Genomic DNA, 24,718 nt, shown 5'->3' on the forward strand with positions numbered 1-24,718 from the left:
TGGGTTTCTTTTCTTTCTCTTGCCGTTTTTCTCTGGTCGGCTAGAAAGCGTGTGGCTTGAGTGAGGTCTGTCATTGCCTCGGCTTCCTGGCTGGAGCAAGTAACTTGGTGTAACGTTACCGGGGGGCGTTCATTAATAAAAAATGCCGTTATTATCTTGATTGAATTCCTATTAGGCAAACTCCGGAGAGGTCAGTGCACGAACTCTGTTTAAGCCGCGGCGTGTTTAAGGTAGCGGAGTAAACCAGTAGCCCCCATGCTCCATGCGATTTCATTGTGTGCTAGCGTTTTCAAGCTCCGTCGTGCGGGAAGGTGCGGGAAGGTGTGTCCATGGGCCGGGAAACGCACGCCCTCTCCCACAGAAGTTGGGTGCCGGGATGGGGCGGAGGGAGTTGCCGAGGAGGGGCGCAAGACCCTGGGGGCTCCGGATTCGCGCTCGCTAGCTCCCGCCCCGGCGCGCACAGCCTGGGTTTACGCGGAGGGCGCGGGACGCGGAGTTCCCCGGGGCGGGGGCTAGGTCGCCTCTCAGAGCCGCGGGCGTGGCGCGCGCGTTCTGTTGAGTCGCCCCAGGGACGGACGCGGGGCTTGCGGGGCCACGTCGCGGGCCCCCAGCGACTGGAGGAACGGGGCGCGCGGGCCCGGGGAGCTCCGGAAGCTCGGGGAGTCCCGGGGGCCGAGCGGGGGCGAGGGAAAGGCGCGGCGTCTCCTTTAAGCGGCCGCCCCGCACGGGTCTCGGTGGCGCGGGCGAGCTTGGAGGGAGGAGGGCGGGGGGCGGCGCCGTTTGACCAATCGAAGCTCAACCGAAGAGCTAAATAATGTCTGACCCGAGCTCGAGGCGCAGGCTGGAGCTCTGGGTCCCCGTCGCCGCCGCGCCGGGGCGCACCCGCCCGCTCGCCGTCCCGCGCACCCCGTTGCGCCGCGGGCTCCGGGGCGGGGCCGAGGAACCGGCCCGGCGCGCCCCCCACCTCCTCGTTGCGAAGCTTTGATGAGACGCTTGAACTGCAGCTGCCACCCGCTGCTGTGGGGCCGGCGGCGAGCGTCTCCGCGACGGGGACCGGGGCTGGGCGCAGGGGCCAGGAGCGGGCCAACGATGTGACTCCGCCGCCGGGGACCCGTGAGCTTTGTGTGAACCCCGAGGTAGGCGAGCATCGGGCGTGGGTCTTGGCGCGGGAGCCGCCGGTCCGCCGGCGAAAGTTGGCTTGGGGGCGGGGGGGGGGGGCCCGAAGTTATTGGAAGAGGCCAGAACTCCTCCTTTCCTCCCTTGCACGAGTCCCGAGAAGGGGGGACTTTGAGTTGCTCCTGCGGAGCTTTCTCCTCCCACCCCACGATCCAGAGGGGCAGCCCGGCCCCCCGAGGGAGAGGGACGCCGGGAAGCCCTGAAGTGGGGAAGAGAAAGCCAAGAGGAGACGCAGAGCTGCGCCATTGGAGAAGACGGCGCACCGGGGTCCCCCGAAACCCTTCCCCAGCAGAGGAGAGGTCGTGAGAGCGATTTAGGGCGCCAGCTGTCGGGGGCCCCGACTGAGGTGACGGGCTTGGGGCTGAGATAGGAATCTTTCCCATGGGCTGGGCGGTCCCCGCGCAGATTTCGGGGGGCCCCTTGCTCCCTCAGCCCGCATCCCCGTCCGGGGCTCCAGCCGGGCTGCACATTGTCACCTGCTCCCCAGGAGTTGAGATCAAAGCGGACTTATCCAGGTCCAGTACCAGTTTATCTCGGGAAACTTGATACACTGCTGCAGCTCGGACGTGAAAGGGGCTGCGGGACTCCGGGGCTAGTTGTGCCCACACCTCTCTCCATCCCGTGCCCCTCCCTTGAGGCACCTTCCAGGAAAGTAAAAAGTTTTGACTTTCGGGGGCTGGGAGGGATGTGTGTGTGTATTGGGGGGGACAGGTTGTGACTCAGGTAGGTCTCTGGGGATGCAAAGCCGGGAAGAGGAAATGGGTGAGTGAGCCGTGCCTAGAAAGAAATAGCTGAGGGTTGGAGGCGTTTTGCTCGACGGGCAGAGAAGGGGAGTTGCAGACCGGTGGCACCCCTAGGGAAGGGAAGCCTTGGGGCTGCTGGGGTGAGCTAGAGTCACTGTCGGAGGATGCTGTGTTTGTGTGTTGCGGGTGGAGCGGGGCGGAGGGACTCGGTTGGAGGGGCCCGAAGGAGGTGGGAGGGGTGGGGAGAAAGGCGCTAGGGAAGGTAGAGGGTGCCCTCTGCCGGCCAAGCTGCCCCGAGCAGCTGCTGGGGGTGGGGAAGTGGTAAGAGACGGCTTTGCGGAATCCCTTCAGTAGCTGGTAGGAGGGACTTGTTGAATGACGCTGCTGACTCCCGACTCGGATGAATTTCGACTCGTCGCGCCTCTTTGGCTCCAATGCAAAAAGTTTTCCTTGAGCTGGGGGAGCTTTGACAGGCTACGGTTAGTGGTGTGTTAGGGATTCCTGGATCTCATTTTAGTGTCCTTCAGGGATCTTAATGCTTACATCTCTACGTCAGCAGTAAACAGCGAACGTTTTCTGACAAGAATGCAGGAATGTTCTTGGCCAGAAGCAAAGAAAAGCATATTTCTGAGTGTTTATTAATTCTAGTACAGTTATCTTTTAAAACAAAGCCATATGTAATTGGGAACGTTGATTTTTCACTGCATATAAGACTGCATATTGATTTTCAATAGGATATAATGTTATTAAATGAGACCTTCAAATTGGCTTGACTTTTGGGAAAATACCCCTTCTCCTTTAATTTTATCCAAAAAAAAAATCTATATTATATATGTTCGTTATAAAGTCAGAGGCTTAAAAGTATATTTAAAGGTATATTTGTATATACTTATATTTTTTGCATTTTAATTTATTGAGGTATAATTACAGATTTAATTCATCTAAACATGGGACCCCTCGATGTTTACATTATTTTTAGGTTGAAGGTTTCTGAGATTATGGCATGTAGCACTTAAAATTATTATTATTATAAGTAATAGATCACAAAGTTTAGACCCTGGGAACCACACCCCTTTAAAACAGTCTCTAACTCCTGTTCCTTGATTTTGCAAATACCTTGCTTAAGATTCTTCTTCTATAAGTTTACTGCTGGACTTACAGCGGAGGTAAGAGAAAGGAAAGAGACACTTGTTGAAATGTAACCATACCTTTACTGGAATTTAAAACACATTGGTCACCCTTACTGGAATTCCAGGGCCATAAAGTCGTTGTCTTTTTTATTTTTTCCACTTTATTTTGCAAAATGTGATAAATGTTGGTAAATATAGACCGGTACTAAGTATTATGACAGGAGAAGCACTATGTAGAGCTATTTTAAGTCATTACAGAACGTTTTCTATTTATGAATGATATAAGCAGAAAGAAATGATTTCCAGATAAACAAGACTTACGTACATGTTTTGAAGCATTAGAACATTGCAGACACACTTAGACATCACATTTTTTTAAAAGGAAAATAACAGAGTAATTTTTCACATACCTTTGGAGCCTTTCATTGCCTATTCAGAGCTGAATTAGTAACTGGAAATCTTGTTTATTTTAAGATGATATTTAAGGTCTTTTGAGATTTATAGCAGGTCAACATTTGAATATCCAGAAAATAAAGCATTGAGGAAGTCTGTTTTAGGATGTCTTTTCAATAAGTGTAACTTTTACTTGCAAACAGAAGGAACTAAGAAAGTGATCATTTGCCTAAAATGCAATGATCTCAAATGATTCATTTATACTATGTAAGTTAATTGCCTAAATCTCAAAATGGCCACAGAGGGGTGGGAAGGTGCTGGAATATTGCTGGTTCATTTTGATTCACCAGGAGAGACGGAAGTCCTGTAAATAATGCAAATTTCTAAAATCCTGGCTCAAAATCCTTGAGTTTCCTGTTTAATAGGGGCACCATTAGAATGTAAGTTATTCTCTTCTTCCTGGAATGGTTACGAGTCCCAGCTTTTCAGTAGTCAAAAGGCAGATGATCGATAATCTCATTTCTTTTCAACATAAATAGCTCTGGTTTGTAACTTAAACACACACAGCAAGCTGAGCACACCCACCTGATAGTACAGCAAAGAGCTTGTTTATGTTTTTGTACATTTGTCTTTAGAACCTTCTGTAAATATCCAACACCTCCGCCACCCCCCAACCCGGGTCACACACATCCATCCACAGCCCCTACATGCCGGTAGTGAATTTGGGGAATGTAACAGCCAGTAGCTTTGGGTCTCAACCATAGACTTAATCTTCTACTGAGCTTAAAGAATATTGAAGATGTACACAATGGAAAGGTCATATACTAGTAGTTGATTAACATTTTAGGTTTTGGAGGTTAGTCTCAGAGTAGACAGAAGAACGGTTTTAGACTGCTTGAATGAAAACAGCGTGGAGAAGTATTGAATATATGAAAGCTCAACTCTGAGTACCTTTTAAAATGAGAAGCACTGCTATTTCAGATGTCCATAATACTGAATTTATTTTAATGGTTGAAACATAATTTTCAACTTTCATCTCCCTGTGTAGAAGATTTGTGTGAGGCGGCTAACCTAGCCTAGCCCAAAGCATGTGACTATATCCCTTTAATAGGGTAATTGCTAACTTGTCTCAACTTGTTGTCAAACAATTGTTACGGAGCACTCAGTTTTCACTAATTGCAAAATTGCTGCTTAATTGAAGGACTCTCAACCGTCTAGTGCAGCCTTTCAGCCACTGGCAGCCTCTGTAATCTCAAGCTGTGAATTGCATTTTAATAGAGGAACGGAGGAGAGAATTCCGGGGAATTCTAGGTTTAAAACAGCTGGCTGTTGTTCAGTGGAGGAGGAAGTCATTTGAGCGTTAAGTTGCATTGTGATAAATTTTCTTTGTTAGGGTGAATAACGTGCCCAGATGGGCATTCAAAAAGTGAATGAGTGAACTTCGTGGTTACACTCTGCATCCATTTACTCTGTTTAGGATGGAGTAATGTCAAACAATAATTGATGTTGGCAAATGAAATCCGTATGTCATTTGTATGTGGGGTTTAACCCTAGGAAACAGAGGAAGGCATTGGTATATATATTTTTTTAATTAATTTATTTATTTATTGGCTGTGTTGGGTCTTCGTTTCTGTGCGAGGGCTTTCTCTAGTTGTGGCAAGCGGGGACCACTCTTCATCGCGGTGTGCGGGCCTCTCACTATCGCGGCCTCTCTTGTTGCAGAGCACAGGCTCCAGACGTGCAGGCTCAGTAGTTGTGGCTCACAGGCCTAGTTGCTCCGCGGCATGTGGGATCTTCCCAGACCACGGCTTGAACCCGTGTTCCCTGCATTGGCAGGCAGATTCTCAACCACTGCGCCACCAGGGAAGCCCGGCATTGGTATTTTTAAGCTTAGACAAGTGTCCTCAAAGTCTCCTTAAACTTCCACTTAAGGCATAGAATTACTTAATCCTAAATCATTTTATACTTTAAATGCATCTCTGACTTTCCAGAATACTTATACTAAAGCCTTAGAAAAGTCATGGACCCATTTATTAAATTTATGGAATCATTATTGATGATAGACACGAAACAATGGAGCTCACTAATATATGGACTTTGGAAAACTTTTTGTGGTGAGGGAGTGGTAAATGGGCATGTTTTCTAAGTGAACTGGAAGGTATTCTTATTTCTGTAAGAAAAACATGAATAAGAAATGTTTAAATGAAAGTACTCAAATTCATGTACAAACTCTGGGACACTTACACTCTTTTTTTTTAAAATTAATTAATTTATTTTTGGCTGTGTTGGGTCTTCGTTTCTGTGCGAGGGCTTTCTCTAGTTGCGGCAAGCGGGGGCCACTCTTCATTGCGGTGCGCGTGCGTCTCAGTATCGCGGCCTCTCGTTGCGGAGCACAGGCTCTAGACGCGCAGGCTCAGTAGTTATGGCTCACGGGCCCAGTTGCTCCGCGGCATGTGGGATCGTCCCAGAGCAGGGCTCGAACCCGTGTCCCCTGCATTGGCAGGCAGATTCTCAACCACTGCGCCACCAGGGAAGCCCGACACTTATACTCTTGGTGAAACAAATCTGACCCAGTAATACTGGATGCTAAGAAGTGACTCATTGCCTTGATATCTCATCTATACGTTACCTAAAGTTTGAGCATGGTTCCATTAGATGAATTGGGGGCTGGGTGTAGGTCAGGAGAGTGACGGGGGGTAAGCAAAGTCAATTCACAAGCTTCAGTGACAGCCATAATAAAATAAAAGTTTATTTCCAAAGAGCCCAGAGAATAACGAATGTTATGCAGTTTTCCCCAGAGGTTCACTTGAAAGAACTTTTCATTGGTTGTCACGGTAGTAATGTCTTGATTTTGAAAGCTCACAGAACCTAGTAGCTCTTAAATGTGCTTTCATCTTGGTTCCTTTGGTCTGACTGAAGCTTTATGACGACCCTCTGTGTTTTTGACATGCCCCTTTATTTTAAAGGGATGAGGCAGGCAAAAGAAGATTCTTTAAATCTGAGACAGCATAACTAGGAAATGTGTAAAAGCATATGGTAGAAAAATCACTTCAAGTGGCTTATTAAAATCAAACTAGAAGGCAATCTTTCATTTAATTACAACTAGTATGTATAAAATTAAGATTTATGTGATGGAAATGGAAAAAATAAACGGACAGTTTCAAGGAATTTAAGCAACTCATCAAAAGTTGAAGTAATAGCGCCACCTAGAGAACAAAATCACCAGCTTTACCAGCCAAACAGCTTATTTGCCATATGAGCCATTTTCTAAGGCTACAAGTTACTAGGATTGCCTTGCCACCCTATTCGGATTTGGTGAGTGTATGTGTGGGGGGGCAGGGAGGGGATGGCTTAGGATGCACTTGGGATTGTAGATGAGATTTTAAAACAGGCAGATCCATACCCATACCTCAATACCTACACTAAGTCCTTTTAACATTTTAATATTAGCCAAATGTAGAATAACCTGCCGGGAATAAGGGCTGGCCTCCTTTTTAACATTTATTATTTTCAAGGATATATGCTGAAGCATTGACTACAAAGGTTCTGATTTTATTTACTTGCTACAGGCAATCCATTGCCCTTTCTGAGATATAATAACACCAAATAAATAAAGTAGAGAGACCTTAAGAATGTCTTTGATCTGTGCTCTCATTTTAACTTTAATGATTTGAGAAGAATTAAGAGTAAAATAAAGGGTCATGTATGTGGCAAGACTTTAAACACCAAAAAAGTAAGGGGTGGGGAAAGGACAAGGAGAAGGCAATTTTAAGAGTTGCCTCAACCTTAGAATAAATAAAGATGTACATCTGAGCCAGCATCAAAACCGGTAATGGAGCCAGGAGCCAATAATTACAAATTAGCTTAAAATTCTTTGATGACAAAATCTGCATTTCATTCATTTTTGCATGCTTCCACAATAGTATCCAAAATGATTCTGGTAGCAGAAGAGACACTTAGGCAAATATTGTTGAATGAACAAATAGATTGATTAATAGTTGCCTCAGATTCTGACTAGCAATGTGGGCAATGAAGAAACTTTATAGAAAAATGTGTATTTGTTTTGCTGGCAGAGAGGCAGAAATTGGAAGAAATAAATGTAATAATATTTTTGTTTTTCTAGTATGTATTATAACTGTCCTTTGGTTGGCTTAATTCTAAAATTTCTTATGTACAGTTTGGCTCACTCGTAAAGTTGCCACGTTTGGAACATATGAAATGTTAAAGCTAATTTAGACAGTAGCAACTATAAAGCTACTGGTGGATTTTCGTTTAAATGTTTTCAGTTTTGGGGTACTGGTGGCCATGCCAGTCATTGTGCTTCAGGGAATGGAAAACGGTGTATGTTAAGTTTGTTCCAATTTCTGGTAAGCAGTCAACCAAAGAAAGTCATTATATTGTCTGTGTCATGCATAGAAGCAATCAGGTGCAGAAAACTTTACTTTTCAGGAAAAAAATTACTAAAAAAACAAGCTATATATCTATAGCTTATGCATATATAGAGAGAGATGGGGGTGGGGTGGGAGAGGGAGAGAGAGAGATAGAAGGAAACTCCTTGAATAAAAGTTTTGCCACATGGGGTTAGTCTAATCGCTCTTGGTTTGGAGCTGTTACCGTCAGCATTTGCTGCCTTTTCTGATACTTGCTTTCTGCTTTTGAAAACAGAAGCTGTGCTCAAATCGAAACAAGTTTTTCTATCTTTTCACGTGTTCATCTGTTTCTTGAATCATGGGGAGTGTTTTTAAACACAGGTAAATTTCTTTTACATCATGCAGAATCTGAAGGCCGAGAAATTTGCTTCATGCTGCGGGCAGAGATTCTTGGTGGAGTTCCAGGCCACATTCCTAGAGCAGACTGGTGAAGGTGTTCTCTCTTACGCAGCATGGGGAAAGCACATCCAGCATTCACACACTGGCTGATAATGTATCTGAAGTCACAGATGATGGGCTTATCGTTTTGAAACATAAACCCAGCAGACATTCTGTTGGATGATAGAACCTGGATCATTTACATTTACTTAAATGTAAAATACTGTGGTTAGGTTAAAAGTCAACTGTATAAATAGAGAGAATATGGAGTTGGGACTAGGTTTTGGGGGCTGACTTAGAATGTACAAAGGAAACTCAGATGTTTTAAATGACCGCAGGTTCAATGGGAGCCAGTGGTGTGTGTGTGTTGGTGTGCGGTGGGGGGCTTTGGACAAAACTATTGCAGTTTTGGTCTGTACTAGTAGAAGCCTAACACGCAAATGGAGAAACTAATAATTTCCCCCCATTTCTAAAGTAGACTATGTATGGAATGTCTTCAGTTTAAGGAACTGAAATAGGTTGCTTTAGGTACAGCATCGACAAATTGGTGTATATTGAGATCATTGTGATCATGATGCATAGGAAGTTGGAAACCACTGGCAAGTGAGGAATGGCTGAGGGAACTTGGAATGGGTGGCTGGGGAACAAGAAAACTTAGACTGGAATGGTGAATGTATTCTTTCTCCCTTAGGTAGTCTAAATCACATGATGGTAGGTACCTGGAAGGCTGGGTTAAGAAGAAATCTGGAGCTGTCCAGGCTCAATGAGAAAGAATGTTCTGACTGTTTCTGCCCGCCACGGCTGGGGGATTAGAGTGGCAGCATGTGTGACATGTTTTTGACGTCCTAATTTAGAGGACAGTCTTCACGAGTGTAAAGAACTGGCACATGGAGGAGGGAGAGGGTTTTTTTTATGTTGCCCCAGAGAGCAGGTCTTGGAACAGTGATATAATTTAGGCACTGTGCGTAGTATCTAGAAGAACTTTCAGTTCCATTTAATTAAGCAAATATTGCAGGTTCACTGCATACAAAGCACTGTGTTGAGGGAATTAGGATTTAACAAAGAAAAAAAGAAGCTTCTTTGGAATATGATCAGTTTCCTGTTACAGATGTTTAAGCAGAGGCTGAAACCCATTCAGAAAGGACAGCTATTAACATGGGAGGTCAGAGTTAGGTATATTCTGAAGTACCTTTGTACTCCTAAGTTTTTCAAATACATTGATCATATCATAAGTGTATACTCCTTATTTTGAGTTCATATACAGTCCTAATGACCATCATGTATTTCTGTCTTTGGATCCTCTACCTGAGATAGGGGCCGTATCATGAATTGAGCATCAGAAATCCTTCCCATTTCTTTGCAAAGTGCTGGGCTTTTACTTTTTTCATGCTTACAAAAGTAATTATTTTTCCTTTGGATCAGACAGAATGGAATGTTTAAAAAAAGAGTTCTGATCAGATTCACATGCCCAAATTGCTTAAGAAATTAGCTTTTGACATTAGATTTTTTAGAGAGTTCAGCAACTGAACTGAAAAAAACCCTCAACATTCACCTTCCCCTTTTGGGAACTGCAGAATCCTCAGCTTTCCAAAGAGTTTCTTTTTTTAAATGTAAACTGTCAAAGCAGTGGACCCCTCCCCTTCAGGCTTCAACATGGATGGAGTTAACTTTTTTTTTTATAACTTATTTTGCTCTTCTGTAGATCAGTTGGAGATTAACCAACATGGAGATGACATTAAAATGCAAGTTTAGACCCTAGGTTGCATGGCCCACTCCTAGTACTCATGAATATTTATTCTTCATGGTCTCTCATACTGCTTTCAAATATTCATATTGTCAGTCATCAACGCAAGCAGTTTACTGTTTACATCCCCTTTAGAGCATCACATATTTTATATATAGTTCATGTGGCTGCATGTATGTTTTCTCCTGTTTCAAAGCTTTTCTTTAAAAAAAAGTAAAAGTATTACACGCAGGGAATGATTCTTTTATTTATTAATTCATCAAGTGTTAATTGAGTGCCCAGTGGGTGCCAGGCACTGGGCTAGATGGATCCATCCATCTTCAGGTGCCCCTTGATAAGGAACTCCATTGATTCTGCCAGGTAAGTCTTCCATTACCTCTTCATATACTCACTTGAAAAGAGTATTTTAAAAATCTATTGAACAAATTCTCTGAGTCATTTCAGAACTTCCTGCCCATCCTGTATTTTCAGTTATGGATTGTAATATTTTGGAAGAATTTATGTCACTTTTAAGAGATTGATCTTTTTTTTATATATATAACAATCAGGTATCATTTCATGTTCAAATTAAGGCAACAAAAATGCTTGTTAGTGTCTTAAACATTTTGCTATTATTTGAGGATATTTCAAGAGGAACTCTTTTTTTAAATTAATTAATTTAATTAATTAATTTAATTAATTAATTTAATTAATTAATTAATTTTTGGCTGCGTTGGGTCTTCGTTGCTGCGCGCGGGCTTTCTCTAGTTGTGGCGAGTGGGGGCTACTCTTTGTCGTGGTGCGCGGGCTTCTCATTGCGGTGGCTTCTCTTGTTGCAGAGCACGGGCTCTAGGCGCGTGGGCTTCAGTAGTTGTGGCTTGCGGGCTCTAGAGTGCAGGCTCAGTAGTTGTGGCACACGGGCTTAGTTGCTCCGTGGCATGTGGGATCTTCCCGGACCAGGGCTTGAACCCATGTCCCCTGCATTGGCAGGTGGATTCTTAACCACTGCGCCACCAGAGAAGCCCTCAAGAGGAACTCTTGTAATGATACTGGTAGAAGCCACAGTAGAAGGAGAACTTCTGGACTAAAGATGCTGTTCATTTCCACTGATGCTATGATGGGTTTTTTCCGTACTTACAAGGACATGTTTGGGCCTTTTAGTATTCAGGAATGTGTCTTTTCTTTGGCAGTGTTTATAAACCCTGTGTGTTTCCCCCCTAAAGAAACTAAAAATGTGAAAATGCTTCCATTTACTAGAAGCTGGTTTCATGATTATGCTGAGTAAGAAAAAGAAGGAAAAATCAGTGTAGTAAATACTATATTGCCTTTAAACGTTAGTCAATAACATGCTTAAATGGTAATTTTTTTAAGAGTTTCCTAAAACCACTTTTCAATCCATTGGGTGGTCTCCTTTCACTGTGAAGTCAGGAGGTGTTTTTGCTCAAATACATGGAATAAATAAGAATCTGTATGTAGTGTTTGTGGATCATGTAAATATGTCAATGGAACTAGAGCACAGTTTGGCACCATCAACTCAGAAATGTTTAGCTTCTTGATATACTGAACAAGGAAGCAAATTTTCACATATTCTCCTGTGAATCTCAAAAAAAAAAAAATCACAGGATCAGAAAGTGGTAATAGATCCCATTTTCCTTCTAATACCAAACCTATAGCCACGTTTCTAACCTTCTCCTTCACTCCTGAGCAGGGCAATCAGAATAAACCATAAATCCATAAATTAAAAAAGAATAAGCCATAAATAAATAGTGCCAGGACTATTCCATTCATTCTTTGTTCTTTGAGACAAAATCAGAGGGTTAGACACAGGTCCTCTAACCTCCAAATTAGTGGTATAAATGTAAATAAGTACATTGCAGGACTTTTTTTTTTTTTTTCCTGTAATACAATCTTACTTAAAACCCCAATGTGTAAAACAAAAATAAGCAGGGCTGAGTTAGCTGAACTGCAGGTGGGAACATCAGCGTCCTGTCTCCTTGACCTCGATTTAGCCCCTTGCAAGAAGCCTCTTGACACTCTTGTCTGCAAAACCCAGTTGGAAAACTGTTGTTCTAGAGAAAAATCAATAAGTAGAAATCCCAAAGTCTTAAATCTTCCTTCCTTCTTCATGAAAATGATTGTCCTCCTGCCCATTCCTGTGGCCATTCTCTTGCATCTAGAGTTGTGTTCATCCCCTTGTTTAAATTATTCACGGATGGTAACTTGGTAACATAGATATGGGTATGTGAAATTTTCCCCACTGCATAATTTTTAGAAATACTCATAGACGTGTAATGGCTGAGAAGCAACGCAAGGTGACCTTACCTTCAAGATTTTATTAATCATTGAAATTTATCACCATTAATAAAATTTATTTTAAAATGTTCTTCCTAAAATACCAGTATATTTTTCTGGTTTTCACATCTCTGGCAATGATTTTCTTAAAACTTTGAAGTGTCTGTTATTCCAGAGCATCTGATTGTTCTTCAGAGTTAGTCTCATCTAAGAATTTAGGGGAACCCTCGCCATCACTGTTTCAAGCAGTATCGGAGATTTTATATATATAAATTTATATATTTGTTTTTATTTTTGGCTGTGTTGGGTCGTCATTGCTGTGCACGGGCTTTCTCTAGTTGCGGTGATCGGGAGCTACTCTTCATTGCGGTGCGTGGGCTTCTCATTGCGGTGGCTTCTCTTGTTGCGGAGCACGGGCTCTAGGCACGCAGGCTTCAGTAGTTGTGGCTTGCGGGCTCTTGAGTGCAGGCTCAGTAGTTGTGGCGCACGGGCTTAGTTGCTCCGCGGCATGTGGGATCTTCCCGGGCCAGGGCTTGAACCCGTGTCCCCTGCATTGGCAGGCGGATTCTTAACCACTGCGCCACCAGGGAAGCCCCAATATCAGAGGTTTTGACGACTTGCCCTAGTGCAGTGCCCCAGTAGACAATTGGTACTGGGACCAAAAATCAGTTGGTTTGTCATCACTAACATTCCTACATGATTTTATTGTCATATGTAGGTAAGATTGCATACCTCGGTAATAACCTTGTCCAAAGGTATAGTGCTCCGTACATTAAGAAAATGCATACACGTCTCATTCCACTTGATCCTATAAATAACCCTTTGAAAAAATTGGGCAGACATTATTCCTATATAACAGTTGAGGAAACTGAAGCTTAGAGTAGTTAAATAACTTGATCCAAGATGTACGGCTATAGAACCAGAGCAAGGATTACAGCTCCATGACTTCTCCTAATCCAGCCCTCTGACCATCATGCTGGCTGTCTACACCATGAACTGCAGAATTCAGGTTAGAAACCGTATTTCACCCTTGATGCGTTAATGTGGGTGCCCGGCACAGATGGAGACCAGTGTCGTCACCCTGGCCTAGTGTCCACTCTCTAGAGAAGAGGTTGGCAACCTTCTGTGTGCCAAGGAAGAAGATGATGATGGGAAGATAAAAAATGTTTACTCTAAGGAGTTTTTAAATTTAGTTTCCTTTTTTTAAAGAAAAAAAAAAAACCTCTTAAAAAAAGAGAAAAAGGATATGTCTTGTTCCTTGAGCTTCTTAGTTATAATTTTGCTTAAAGCCGAGGGTCCTGTGAGCGAACTGTTGGAAAGCATACCATGGAGCAGCGGTTCTTAAAGATGGTGATCATCAGAATTACCTTCGAAACTTAAAAAAAAAAATACAGCTATCAGGTCCTAATCCCTGAGATTCGTGGGTTTGGGCCAGAGCCTGGCCATATGTTATGTTTAGAAACTTCCACAGGTGGTTCAGATGTACAGGAGGTTTAAGAGTTGCTGAACTAGAAACCAAATAATTTTTTTTTTTTTTACTTTATTTATTTATTTTTGGCTGTGTTGGGTCTTCATTTCTGTGCGAGGGCTTTCTCTATTTGCGGTGAGTGGGGGCCACTCTTCATCGCGGTGCGCGGGCCTCTCACTATCGCGGCCTCTCTTGTTGCGGAGCACAGGCTCCAGACACGCAGGCTCAGTAATCGTGGCTCATGGGCCCAGTTGCTCCACGGCACGTGGGATCCTCCCAGACCAGGGCTCGAACCCGTGTCCCCTGCATTGGCAGGCAGATTCTCAACCACTGCGCCACCAGGGAAGCCCAAGAAACCAAATAAATTTAAAAAGACATCATTTACTTCATCATCCAAATACTTGGAGTTGAGCATGGTTAGAAGGGGTTTGCAGCCTTGTAAATAATCAGAAATTCAGAAGCTTTGAGGTGGGAGGCCTGTTGAAGATATTCTTCTGACTTGAAGGATATTTCCTAACTGCAGGCTTCCGTGTGACAGCAGAAGGCCTGGGACAGCATTCCCGGGCCCACGCATCGAATTGGACTCCAAGGCCTCCACTTACTTACAGGGTCTAGGCCCTTGTACAAACTGCTTCCAGTCTCTGTGCCTCAACATCCTAACAGCGTCGTGGTAGGCATTAAGTGTGTTAATACATGTAAAGTCCTCAGAACAGTGCTTGGCATAGTAAATGCTTAATGAATTTCAGCCACTATTGTTATTACTGGCGCTTTCCAGACCTAAAAGAGTACCTTTTATGACTTATTGTCAAGACAATTAAAAACTATCAGCATGCTCCACGCCTAAATCTGCTTCACTTTGTACCAACAGTGACAAGACCAGAACTCTTTTGTTGTAATCTTTGGAGGCTAATTTGTTTACTCATTGACTTTCTCTTCCTTTCATCCATCTAAGTCCTACTCATTCTTTAAGACCCAGCTCGAATTCGACTTCCTCTAGAAAGACTCCTGCCCAAGAGAAACCTGCCCTATCTGGATTTCTGGGTCATCCATGGTCTCTATCTAACAATTTAATAGTTAATTATATAAGCAATAATTGCACAACTATTAAAACATTATTGGGTGTCTTCTCTGTATCAGGTTCTCTGCTAGGAGCTGTGGATGTGATGTCTTAGTCTAGAAAAACATTCTAGAGTATCCTGCTTAGGATGCTTACAGCGTGTTCTACATTGAACTGTAATTGTTTGCTCACGTGTCTAAACTGTTCTGCATCCCCCGCCCCCTTTAACAGTGAAGTTCCAAAGGCAGGGATTCTCTCATTCATTTTGGTGTCCCCAGTATCTGTGCTCAGAGTATGTCTATTAAGTGAACAAAAAGTTAAAAAGTCAATTTTAGGAGAACACTAAGTCATAGTCATTCTAAGCAATAAGTTTGACAAGTTGATATCCAAACAAGGCCTTCACAGATAACCCAGCCACAGAAAGATGGGCAACCTTTGCAGCTCTGGTGGGAGAAGAGGCCAAAATGTAGCTTTAAAAACATTTGTGCGGTTTTTTTTCCTCGTGGAATAAACATGGGCTATAACTTACTTTTCTTCACATGAGGAAATGACAGAAACATAGCCGGTTATGACCTTCAACTTCAATCCAGTGACCAGAGCTCTGCTGATGAAACATGAGCTTGTATCCTTGACACTGACATACACCTTGGAGGTGTTAACTCATTGTCCCTGTGTTCCTGTAAACATGTTTTTAAGAATTGTTTTTGATCTGTGAATCTCCAACTAAATGATTAACCATGTGATATTGACCATTTGGAGCCACATTGAAACACTTCCCTTGAAAGCTATTGACAGCTGGGAGTGTGCCCACCTCCATAATTGATTTTCTTGTTGTATTTGAAAATCAGTGAGGATTTAAACTCAGGATTCAGCCACTTGAAGAATCTATTAAGATTTACCAGGTTAATTATTCCTGCTTTACATGAAGCTTCCTTGAAAATGATTTTCCTAAAGCAAAGCACATCTAAACTTGGTAAGTTCTTAATAACCTGTGCTGAATGAATAAATGAATCCTTAACTAAAATAGAGCACATTCTGATTCTTAATCAGAGTTAGTTTAAGCCTCTTGTGCAAGAGGAGACTCTGACTAGAAATAATATAGGATAGTAAGCCTCCTAGGGAAATTTCTGTAAGGAAGCATGGTCAACTGAAACATGAAGCTGAAAGTGAGAGGACATTGCATTTGACCCAAAGTGGCCTGGGAAATTCTTAGCAAGGTCCATCAAAGTTATTAAGTGGTGGTCTCAGAATGCATTGTACGGTTTAGACCACTTAGACCCAATTGGAACCAGGCACCTTTCACAAGGACCTTCCTTAACCAAAATAGAAAGGAGTTCTTCGCTTTCTTCTTAGTTCCAAAGAGACTTCTGGTTTCCAGACCAGGTGCCTAGATAGCAGTACCAAGTGAGGGCACCAACAGTGAACTTCCTCCTGTGGTTATTTCCTACCTCTTGGAATGTTTCACTTCAAGAAGGTGAGAGAAGCAACCTTTGGGTTTTCATGATGAGTTTAACATTGTGGTCCAGCTTTGACCATCCGTTTAAAGGGAGATCTGCTTTCCAGATGATCATACATATGGAGAAGAGAAGGTTTTCTTCTTTCTTTTTTTTTTTTTTGTTTTTTTTTTGTTGCTTTTTGAGAAGGTTTTTTTCTTTTTTTTTGCCATTTTAGAGAGTGTTTTTCATACCATTTCTAAATTTGGGGTAAAAGGTGGTCCCCTAGGGAGCATTTTCAAAAGTGTTTGAAGTTTGCATTTTATTTTGGTGGAAGGTTGGAGGCCTACCTATATATGACAGGCACATGGCTCCAACAACTGCACTGATCACAAGGATAAGGGCCATCCTTTTGGATCATTCATTTGACATTGATCTTGCATCTGTATTCAGGTCTGTACCCTTTAAGTTTGCTCCACATATGTTTCCCTAATTTCCCTGTTAAGCCTTCTAGAATTTGCAGTATATTCAATTGCAGATGACCACATATGGAGTCATTTAACCACATGTCTTAATCTTCAGAGTCTTTCTTTGTCATCCTGCTCTTGTGTTCTGTTTACATTTAGATGCCATCTTTTGGAAGTTTTCTTTCCTCCCCACCATCTAAGTGTCTCAGAGACTTTTGGGAATGGGTCTCATTCTCCTTCTGTGTTTGGTCATGGTCACCCCTCAGCTTGGTGTTGTGCTTTACAAAGGTTGTTTATAGGGTTGCCCTTTAGAGTTTATAGAGCCCTTTTCTGTGTGTTGGTGACCCTTGGCATGACGCTGTGACAGGCAGGCTGAGAACTCTAATCCTCCTTCTGTCACAGAGCTGAGGCAGCGGAGTCCTTGAATTGGCTCACCCATGAAGGTTCACCCAGGAATTTGCCCAATTTGTTGGTAAAAAATGGCCAGTTATCAGCCATTTTATAGGGTCAACTAAATAGCAGGTGGGAAAGGAGGACCAGAACTCAGGTCTTCAGTCCCCAGCCCCAGAGACAGTCCTTTATATCCAACTGTCCCACATTAGATTGGTTTCCAGAGAAATGTCCCAGAAATTGAGATGGTTCCCCCCAAGACTTCTGGTGTTAGTCACCACCAGGACCTAGAACTGGTTAAATCTCTTGAGTGTCTGTTGCATCAGAGCAGCGTGGGAGATTCTTTGGTGCCAAAAGCAAAGCCACTAGGTTAAACATTTTTTTGATTGGTTATTTTTAATTTAAGTTTTTGATAATTTATTTATATGATTCAAAAATCAAAATAGTATTAGAAAGTCTCCGTTGAGCTCAACACCACTAATCATTAGAGAAATGCAAATCAAAACTACAATGAGATATCATCTCACACCGGTCAGAATGGCCATCATCAAAAAATCTACAAACAATAAATGCTGGAGAGGGTGTGGAGAAAAGGGAACCCTCTTGCACTGTTGGTGGGAATGTAATTTGATACAGCCACTATGGAGAGCAGTATGGAGGTTCCTTAAAAAAACTAAAAATAGAACTGCCATATGACCCAGAAATCCCACTACAGGGAATATACCCTGAGAAAACCATAATTCAAAAAGAGACATGTACCACAATGTTCGTTGCAGCACTATTTACAATAGCCAGGACATGGAAGCAACCTAAGTGTCCATCGACAGATGAATGGATAAAGAAGATGTGGTACGTATATACAATGGAATATTACTCAGCCATAAAAAGGAACAAAATTGAGTTATTTGTAATGAGGTGGATGGACCTAGGGTCTGTCATACAGAGTGAAGTAAGTCAGAAAGAGAAAAACTAATACCATATGCTAATGCACATATATGGAATCTAAAAACAATGGTACTGATGAACCTAGTGGCAGGGCAGGAATAAAGATACAGACATAGAGAACAGACTTGAGGACACAGAGGGGGAAGGGAAAGCTGGGACGAAGTGAGAGAGTAGCATTGACATGTATACACTAGCAAATGTAAAATAGATAGCTAGTGGGAAGCAGCGGCATAGCACAGGGAGATCAGCTCTGTGCTTTGTGACCACCTAGAGGGGTGGGATAGGGAGGGTGGGAGGGAGGCTTAAGAGGGAGGAGATATGGGGATACATGTATACATATAGCCGATTCACTTTGTTGTACAGCAGAAACTAACACACCATTGTAAAGCAATTATACTCCAATAAAGATGTATATTAAAAAAAAATCTACATTGAGAATTCCTGCCCCACCTGTGCCATGCCCACCTGTACCCCCACCCGACACATACCATCTGTGGGTGGTCGTTTGTATTCGTCTTATGTGAATACAGTGTGTTTTATGGAAATACAGGTAAATATGAATATTATTATATTCCCCCAGTTTTAAAACAAAAGATAGTGTGTATATGTATACATCTGCTGATTTGTATCTTGCTTTTATCACTTACCAATATATTTCAGGTAGCTTTCCATTTCAGTATATGGGAGCTAACTTGTTTACAGTTGCACGAATTCATTGTAAATATGCACTATAGTTTATATACTTTCCTTTAGCTAGAAATGGGACTCCTAGTATTTTTGCTATTCTATGCCTTGTTGCAATTAATAACCTTGTGTATGCATCATTTTGTATGTATGCACCTACCTATTACTGTACATTTATTCTCAGAAGCAGAATTGCTGGATTAGCAGGAAAATTCATTTAAAATTTTGATAGGTATTGCCTTATTGTCCTGCAAAAAGGTCTTGAACTGTTTGTACACCCACCATCAGTAAATGAGAATGCCTGTTTCACTACAGCCTCACCAACAGAGTGCATGTCAGTCTGAAAGATGAGAAATGGGAGGCGACCTTCTAAGTGAGGTCTCAGTCTCTTCCGTGTCCCCTGGTTTGCAGTGGGAATACTGCCCAGTTCCGAGAGCTGGTGCAGGCATCAGTTCCAATGGAAATAATGCCTCACCATGGCCGTGGGCTTACGCCAGCTCTAGTGACACACATGGAATGGACCCACATTGCCACTTGCAGAATTTCCTGCAGTGGAAAGTTGAGCACGCATTCATTATTCACCCAACTAGCAATACTGGGTCTAAAGTACACAACAGTGTTTACTGGAATAGAAAAGGAAATTGTTCCACTGCAGCGCCCTGCGTACCAGGCTTTCAATGCTTGTTTCCCAGCTGCTAACCTTATTTCTAGGGACTGGATTCAAGAGACAGATCCCAAATCACAGAGGAAGTCTTGCTGCATTTGGAGCTTTCATACCCAAGGGGATGCTCTTTTGAGAAATAATTTTGCACTTCCGCCAAGATTTGTAATTAAATAATTAGTGCTTTATAAGGTAAAGTAAAACTATGGGATACAATGTTGCAATATTGCTAGACTTCTCCATTAAAGTTGTCAGGTAGTTTCCTGCGTGTTACAAATAGGGCATTCTGTGAAAACATAAGATTTATAGCCTAGATAACATCTCCACATGTTGAAGGCCATATATTCTACACCATCCTCACACGACTCTGCCATTCCCACTGGTAAGATGGATTCTCCATCGTATTTTCCTCTGAGGACAGTGTGCCCCGTTCAGAAAGAACTCACTTGAATCCCATTGCCCAGAGAAGTGTGCTGAATGAGCCTGGCAGAATGGTCCTTCAATCCAAACGAACATGCTTCTCTTTCACAGAATTTTTGACGGGGCCGCTTTAAAGGGGAAAGCCACTCCTCTCTCCTATGTGGAGTAGTTGCACTTGGGGAGTTAATTGAGGACTGTATCTGCCCTACACGAGAAACACAAAATAATTCCTGGGCATAAGGGTGAACTGCCAGAAGCTAGCTGACACACCACTGACAAATGCAGATACACATTTTCTTTTGTTAATACCTGTCAAGGCTTCACAACAGGCATTTCCAGTTTTGTTCTCAGGCTCCTTGCAGCTGCTTCTTGAAGGCTGCTCTCTGCTGAGGGCTGACTATGGCCCGAAGCGTGGTGTTCTTTTATGCTATCATCTAACCCACCACACACATTCAGGATGTCATCCCAGGGTTATGTCCTGCATCAACTCCGTGTAGCTGTGGGGTCCATTTTGCCTTAGTCGTTCACGCGGAGGGCCTCTGGGTATCAGTTTGGCGGCAGAGAACATGCATGAGATCTGCGCTCCATCACCCTTGTTCCTTTGGCTTTTTTGACTCGATGGCTTCTATTTGCACAGTCTGAGTCTGCTGCTCTGTCCGTGCTGGGCCATCTGTTCTCCTGTCTTTGTGGTCCGAACTAGGTGTCTGAACTGCTCTCCAAGAATATATCTGACACTGTCTTGCCATACTTTTCTTTGCACTCCCGTCTCAGCCCCTCAGCTCTATTCTTGAGTAACAGGACAAACCTCATGGGTCAGAAGTGGAGTAACCTAGGCTACCAGGCTCCAGACTTGGAGGGGATTAGGTTGAGATACTGAAAAGAAAGGTTTTTATGTCAGAAGTTTTTTGTTTTTTTTTTAAGACACATGGGCACTTGGGTCTTGATTGAAATTACAGTAAGTCCCCTACATACTCAAGAGTTCTGTTCTGAGAGTGCGTTCATATGTCCAATTTGTTCGTAAGTCTAACACAGTTAGCCTAGGTACCCAACTAACACAATCAGCTATATAGTACTGTACTGTAATAGGTTTTAATACTTTTTACACAAATAATACATAGAAAACAAACACAAAAAATAAAACATTTTTAATCTTACAGTACTGTACCTTGAAAAGTACAGTAGTACAGTACAACAGCTGGCATACAGGGGCTGGCATCGAGCGAACAGGCAAGAAGAATTACTGACTGGAGGACGGAGAAGAGGTGGGAGATGGTAGAGCTGAGGGATCGTCAGCAATAGGAGACGGAGGGCAAGCTGCAGTTTCACTCACGCCTGACGTTGATGGCACAGGTTCTGGTTCCTTGCTGGATTCCATTCTATCTACCCTCTTGAAAAAACGATCCAGTGATGTCTGGGTAGTAGCTCTTTTTTCCTCATCATAGACGACACGGTAGCACTGGATTGCATTCTGAACAGCTGCTGCAACCTTCGTGTACTGTTCTACGTTCGGGCCCTGTGCCTCAAAAGCTAACAGTGCCTCCTCAGATAAAGAAAATCCCCTTGCCGTTTCCTGCATCGTGAATCTCTTCGGTTCTTCAGTTACTTCTTCCTCTTGTCTCTCTTCGTCCTTTCTCTGGGCCTCCACTTCCATCAGGTCCTCATTCGTAAGCTCCTCGTGTTGCACAGCAACAGTGCTGTAAAGTGCACAAAAGCACAACCACTTGTAGAGGATGCACGCACGTGACAATGTACGCCAGACACGTCAACTAACTTACGTGATTGGACATGCGAATGGACGTTTGCATCTTTGAAAGTTTGCAACTTGAAGGTTCATATGTAGGGGACTTACTCTATTCTTACTCAAGTGGAGTTGACACGTATATTTGGCAGTTGTAGTTCCTGGTCTGAAAAGCATGTGGTTCTGTTCCAGTACCCGAAGAAATCTTCTCAGGGGAAAATGTCCTGCCATTTCAAACAAATAACCTTCCTGCGAAGTTTTGACACTCTGCCCTATTAAGTATGCATGTATGGTTGGTACCTTGAGGGAATAATTCAGTATTGGGAAGAGGGTAGTGGAGAAAAAACATTAAGATTATGTTCAACCTCTGTGGAATTAGCCTGTAAACCAACTACTTATCAGGAATGATCACATGGGGCTTTGCTTAAATAAATAAGAAGTGGGTGCAATAGACCTCCCTCAAAATATGACACCACATTCACATCTGACCCCATATGGAAAGAAGCATGCAAGCTAGCCCAGGTTCAAATTCCATTTCCACCACATGCCAGGCATATGGTCTTAGGCGATTTACAAAATCTCTCTGAGCCTCAGTTTTCCCAGCTGTAAACTGTCAATAATTAGATTGTTTACCTCATAGCTAATAAATGTTAGCTGTTATTTTAAATCACTTTTTAATGTGAAGAGAAGTTTGATATTACTTATTTAACCAGCTCCCTAGAGCATCTTCCAAAACTCCCCCCCCCCCCCACCATATACACCACTACCAATACTGTATTTGCTTATGGTACTACGTAGAAACACAGCCCGCATCCCCTTGCTTAGATTAAATGTATTGATGTTCGAGTTTGCATGTCTTCTGTAGGAATCAATGTTGAGTGAAAAGGGTTGGAGACAGACATTCTCACAGTCCTGATACTCACGCAACCACAGAATTGAATGTTTCCATATAGGTACATTCTATGATGCAGATATTTTCTGACCAGCCATATGGATCTTTTGTCATCTGAGATGTTAATATTTTCCTTGTATTTTATAGTAGCTCTGGAGCACAGCCAGTTTCTGGAATAGGGTCCACCTGGCTCATTATGTACAGGGCCCAGAAACCGGCTTCCTTGTGCTGTTCAGATGAACGGTGACACCCAGAAGAGTTGGGGGCTGGGGTAGGGCAGTGGGCGGGGGAACGCAATTATTTTTGCTCCTGCATTAAGCTACAAATAATGAGCACTTTCCTGTGTTTTACAATAAGCAATTAAAAGAAATTATAGAGTTGGATGCAAAAATAACCTGAAGGACAACTCGATGTGTGGAACCACCAGTTTTCTCCATGTGTGGAGAAGGTTAATCCTAGAGAACGCGCAGAACACTGTGTTGCTACAGAAAGGGTTGCGTGTCCACACATGTTTGGCCTCTACCCACACGCTTCTGTATGGTATGACTGTGCATCCCAGAAGAAGGGCTGTGGCGTGTGCATTTGTGCTTCAGTGGAATTTAACAAACCGATTCCTGAAAATGGTCTCATAAAGGTGAGCAACAGAGCTGCTAGGCTTCTCTTGCTAATTTTATCTTTCCCCTAGGATTTCTTGGTAGTAGCTTTTAAAGGAATGTTATTCTTTTGATTCTAGAGGCAACTTATCCTCCGTTCAGGTTCTTCCCCCACTGTTTTCACCTCTCTTGCTTTTTTAAAGATTAAAGTTCTGTGTTAACTTCCGAGGATAGGGTCTAATCTAGAGAGAGGTCTCTTCATCAGGTGAGAATTATCCATCCCATTCTCTTTTTCCCCCTTCTGACTTAATGACATTGAAGGCTTCCAGTTTGGACCTAAGATGGGTGTAATTATGTACAGATATTCTTTCTTTATGGAAATTGCTCAGATAACTAATTAACCACAGGCATACATTGGCTATGGAAATTTTCAGGAGCACCATCTCTGGAAACACTGAGAAAGGTATGCCTCTACCGCAGCTCTGGGGTCCATTAAGAGTGTGTTTGTATGGGGACGGTGTCTGGTGGGTGTTGGCTCAACAGCTGTCAGAATCCCCACGGCACCTCCTGGCAGGAACTCAAGAGTGTCCAGCAACACTCTGAAAGCAACCTGTCGATTTGACATTGCCGGTTCTGAAAAAAGAGACTGAAATAGGACAGACGGGTCTTAACTTTCTTCCTTTGCCTTTTTTTTTTTTCCGATTGTAATTGTTCTGGCATATTCCCAGTCTCCACATTGTGGCAGACTTCTTAAAGGTGGATTTTCTTTATCCTCTGGTTTGAATTAGTGCATGTTCTCCCCTTAGGGACAAAGAATGCAGTTGTGTCACCCTTGCATTTTTTTTTAGACAGAGCATGCTCCTTCCTGGATCCAGGAACTTGGAAGACCGTGTGCTTTCACAACAGCCCCTGTTAGTAGGTGCACCTTGTTTGTGATGTGGAGAGGCAGTCCCTTAGCTTTGTTGACATCTGTACTGTGTGGGGCTCAAGGTGGATACTGCCTGGGAAAATAGGGTTTTGTGGCATCTCAGCCCCATCTCACCCACCCATTTGCCAATGATGTAACAGCCACGATATCAGGGTTCCCAGTGTGAGTCACTTGCATTCGTATTGGTGAACTTGGTGACTTCTTGGGGTTTGGAAACTAGCCATCTTTTTAAGTCCTTCGTAAAAAGCCTAAAGAGTGGACCGGTCTCTAGCAGTTCTGTTTATGTAATTACCCTACCCCATTGACTCCCTGATAATGTTGTTCAACTCAAAGTTTTTACTTTTCTTTGGAAATCTAACATTTTTTTAAAACCATTTTGGGTGCTTCAGTCTTGAAGCAAATGATCCCAGGTGTTGGAACTCAACTGAGAAATCGGGTTGCTGCTGGGTACCTTATTGAAATAGAGACAGATTTGAGTTGGAGAGGGGATTTTGATGCTTGATACGTACGCTAATATACTTTAGGGTTTGGTTGTTTGCTGCTGTTGTTGTTTTTTGTTTGTTTTGTTTTTTGTTTTTGTTTTCTTTGGCCGTGCCGTGGGGCTTGCAGGATCTTAGTTCCCCGACCAGGGATTGAACCCAGGTCCTCAGCAGTGAAAGCGTGGAGTCCTAACCGCTGGACCACCAGGGAATTCCCCGTTGTTGTTTTATTTTGTGAGTTTTTTGTTTTCTGTTTTAATTTCATAGTACTTGGTAGGAGGTAGCTGGATCTGTTAGT

General features: G+C 43.0%; 1 protein-coding gene across 6 annotated transcripts in view; it reads left to right on the forward strand.

Annotated features, from left to right (window-relative positions):
* Nucleotides 1–24,718, forward strand: part of BDNF (brain derived neurotrophic factor) — a 66,365-nt gene that overhangs the window by 21,384 nt on the left and 20,263 nt on the right. Inside the window, exons 1-2 of one of the 6 annotated variants that reach the window (XM_082342518.1) lie at nucleotides 1,006–1,136; nucleotides 14,257–14,403. The exons of 2 other annotated variants lie outside the window; for them this stretch is intronic. Coding sequence is in view for 2 of the 4 variants with exons in the window: in XM_082342516.1 (XP_082198642.1) it covers nucleotides 22,929–23,054 (126 nt within the window). In the remaining 2 variants the exon portion in view is untranslated. Of the gene's footprint in view, nucleotides 1–20; nucleotides 322–829; nucleotides 1,137–14,256; nucleotides 14,404–17,799; nucleotides 23,055–24,718 lie in introns of those variants that run through there. 3 more of the 6 variants (XM_082342521.1, XM_082342520.1, XM_082342516.1) reach the window with 3 other exon arrangements.

The sequence above is a fragment of the Balaenoptera borealis genome (genome assembly GCF_965194805.1).
Source record: "Balaenoptera borealis genome assembly, chromosome: 11".
NCBI classification, from domain to species: domain Eukaryota; kingdom Metazoa; phylum Chordata; class Mammalia; order Artiodactyla; family Balaenopteridae; genus Balaenoptera; species Balaenoptera borealis.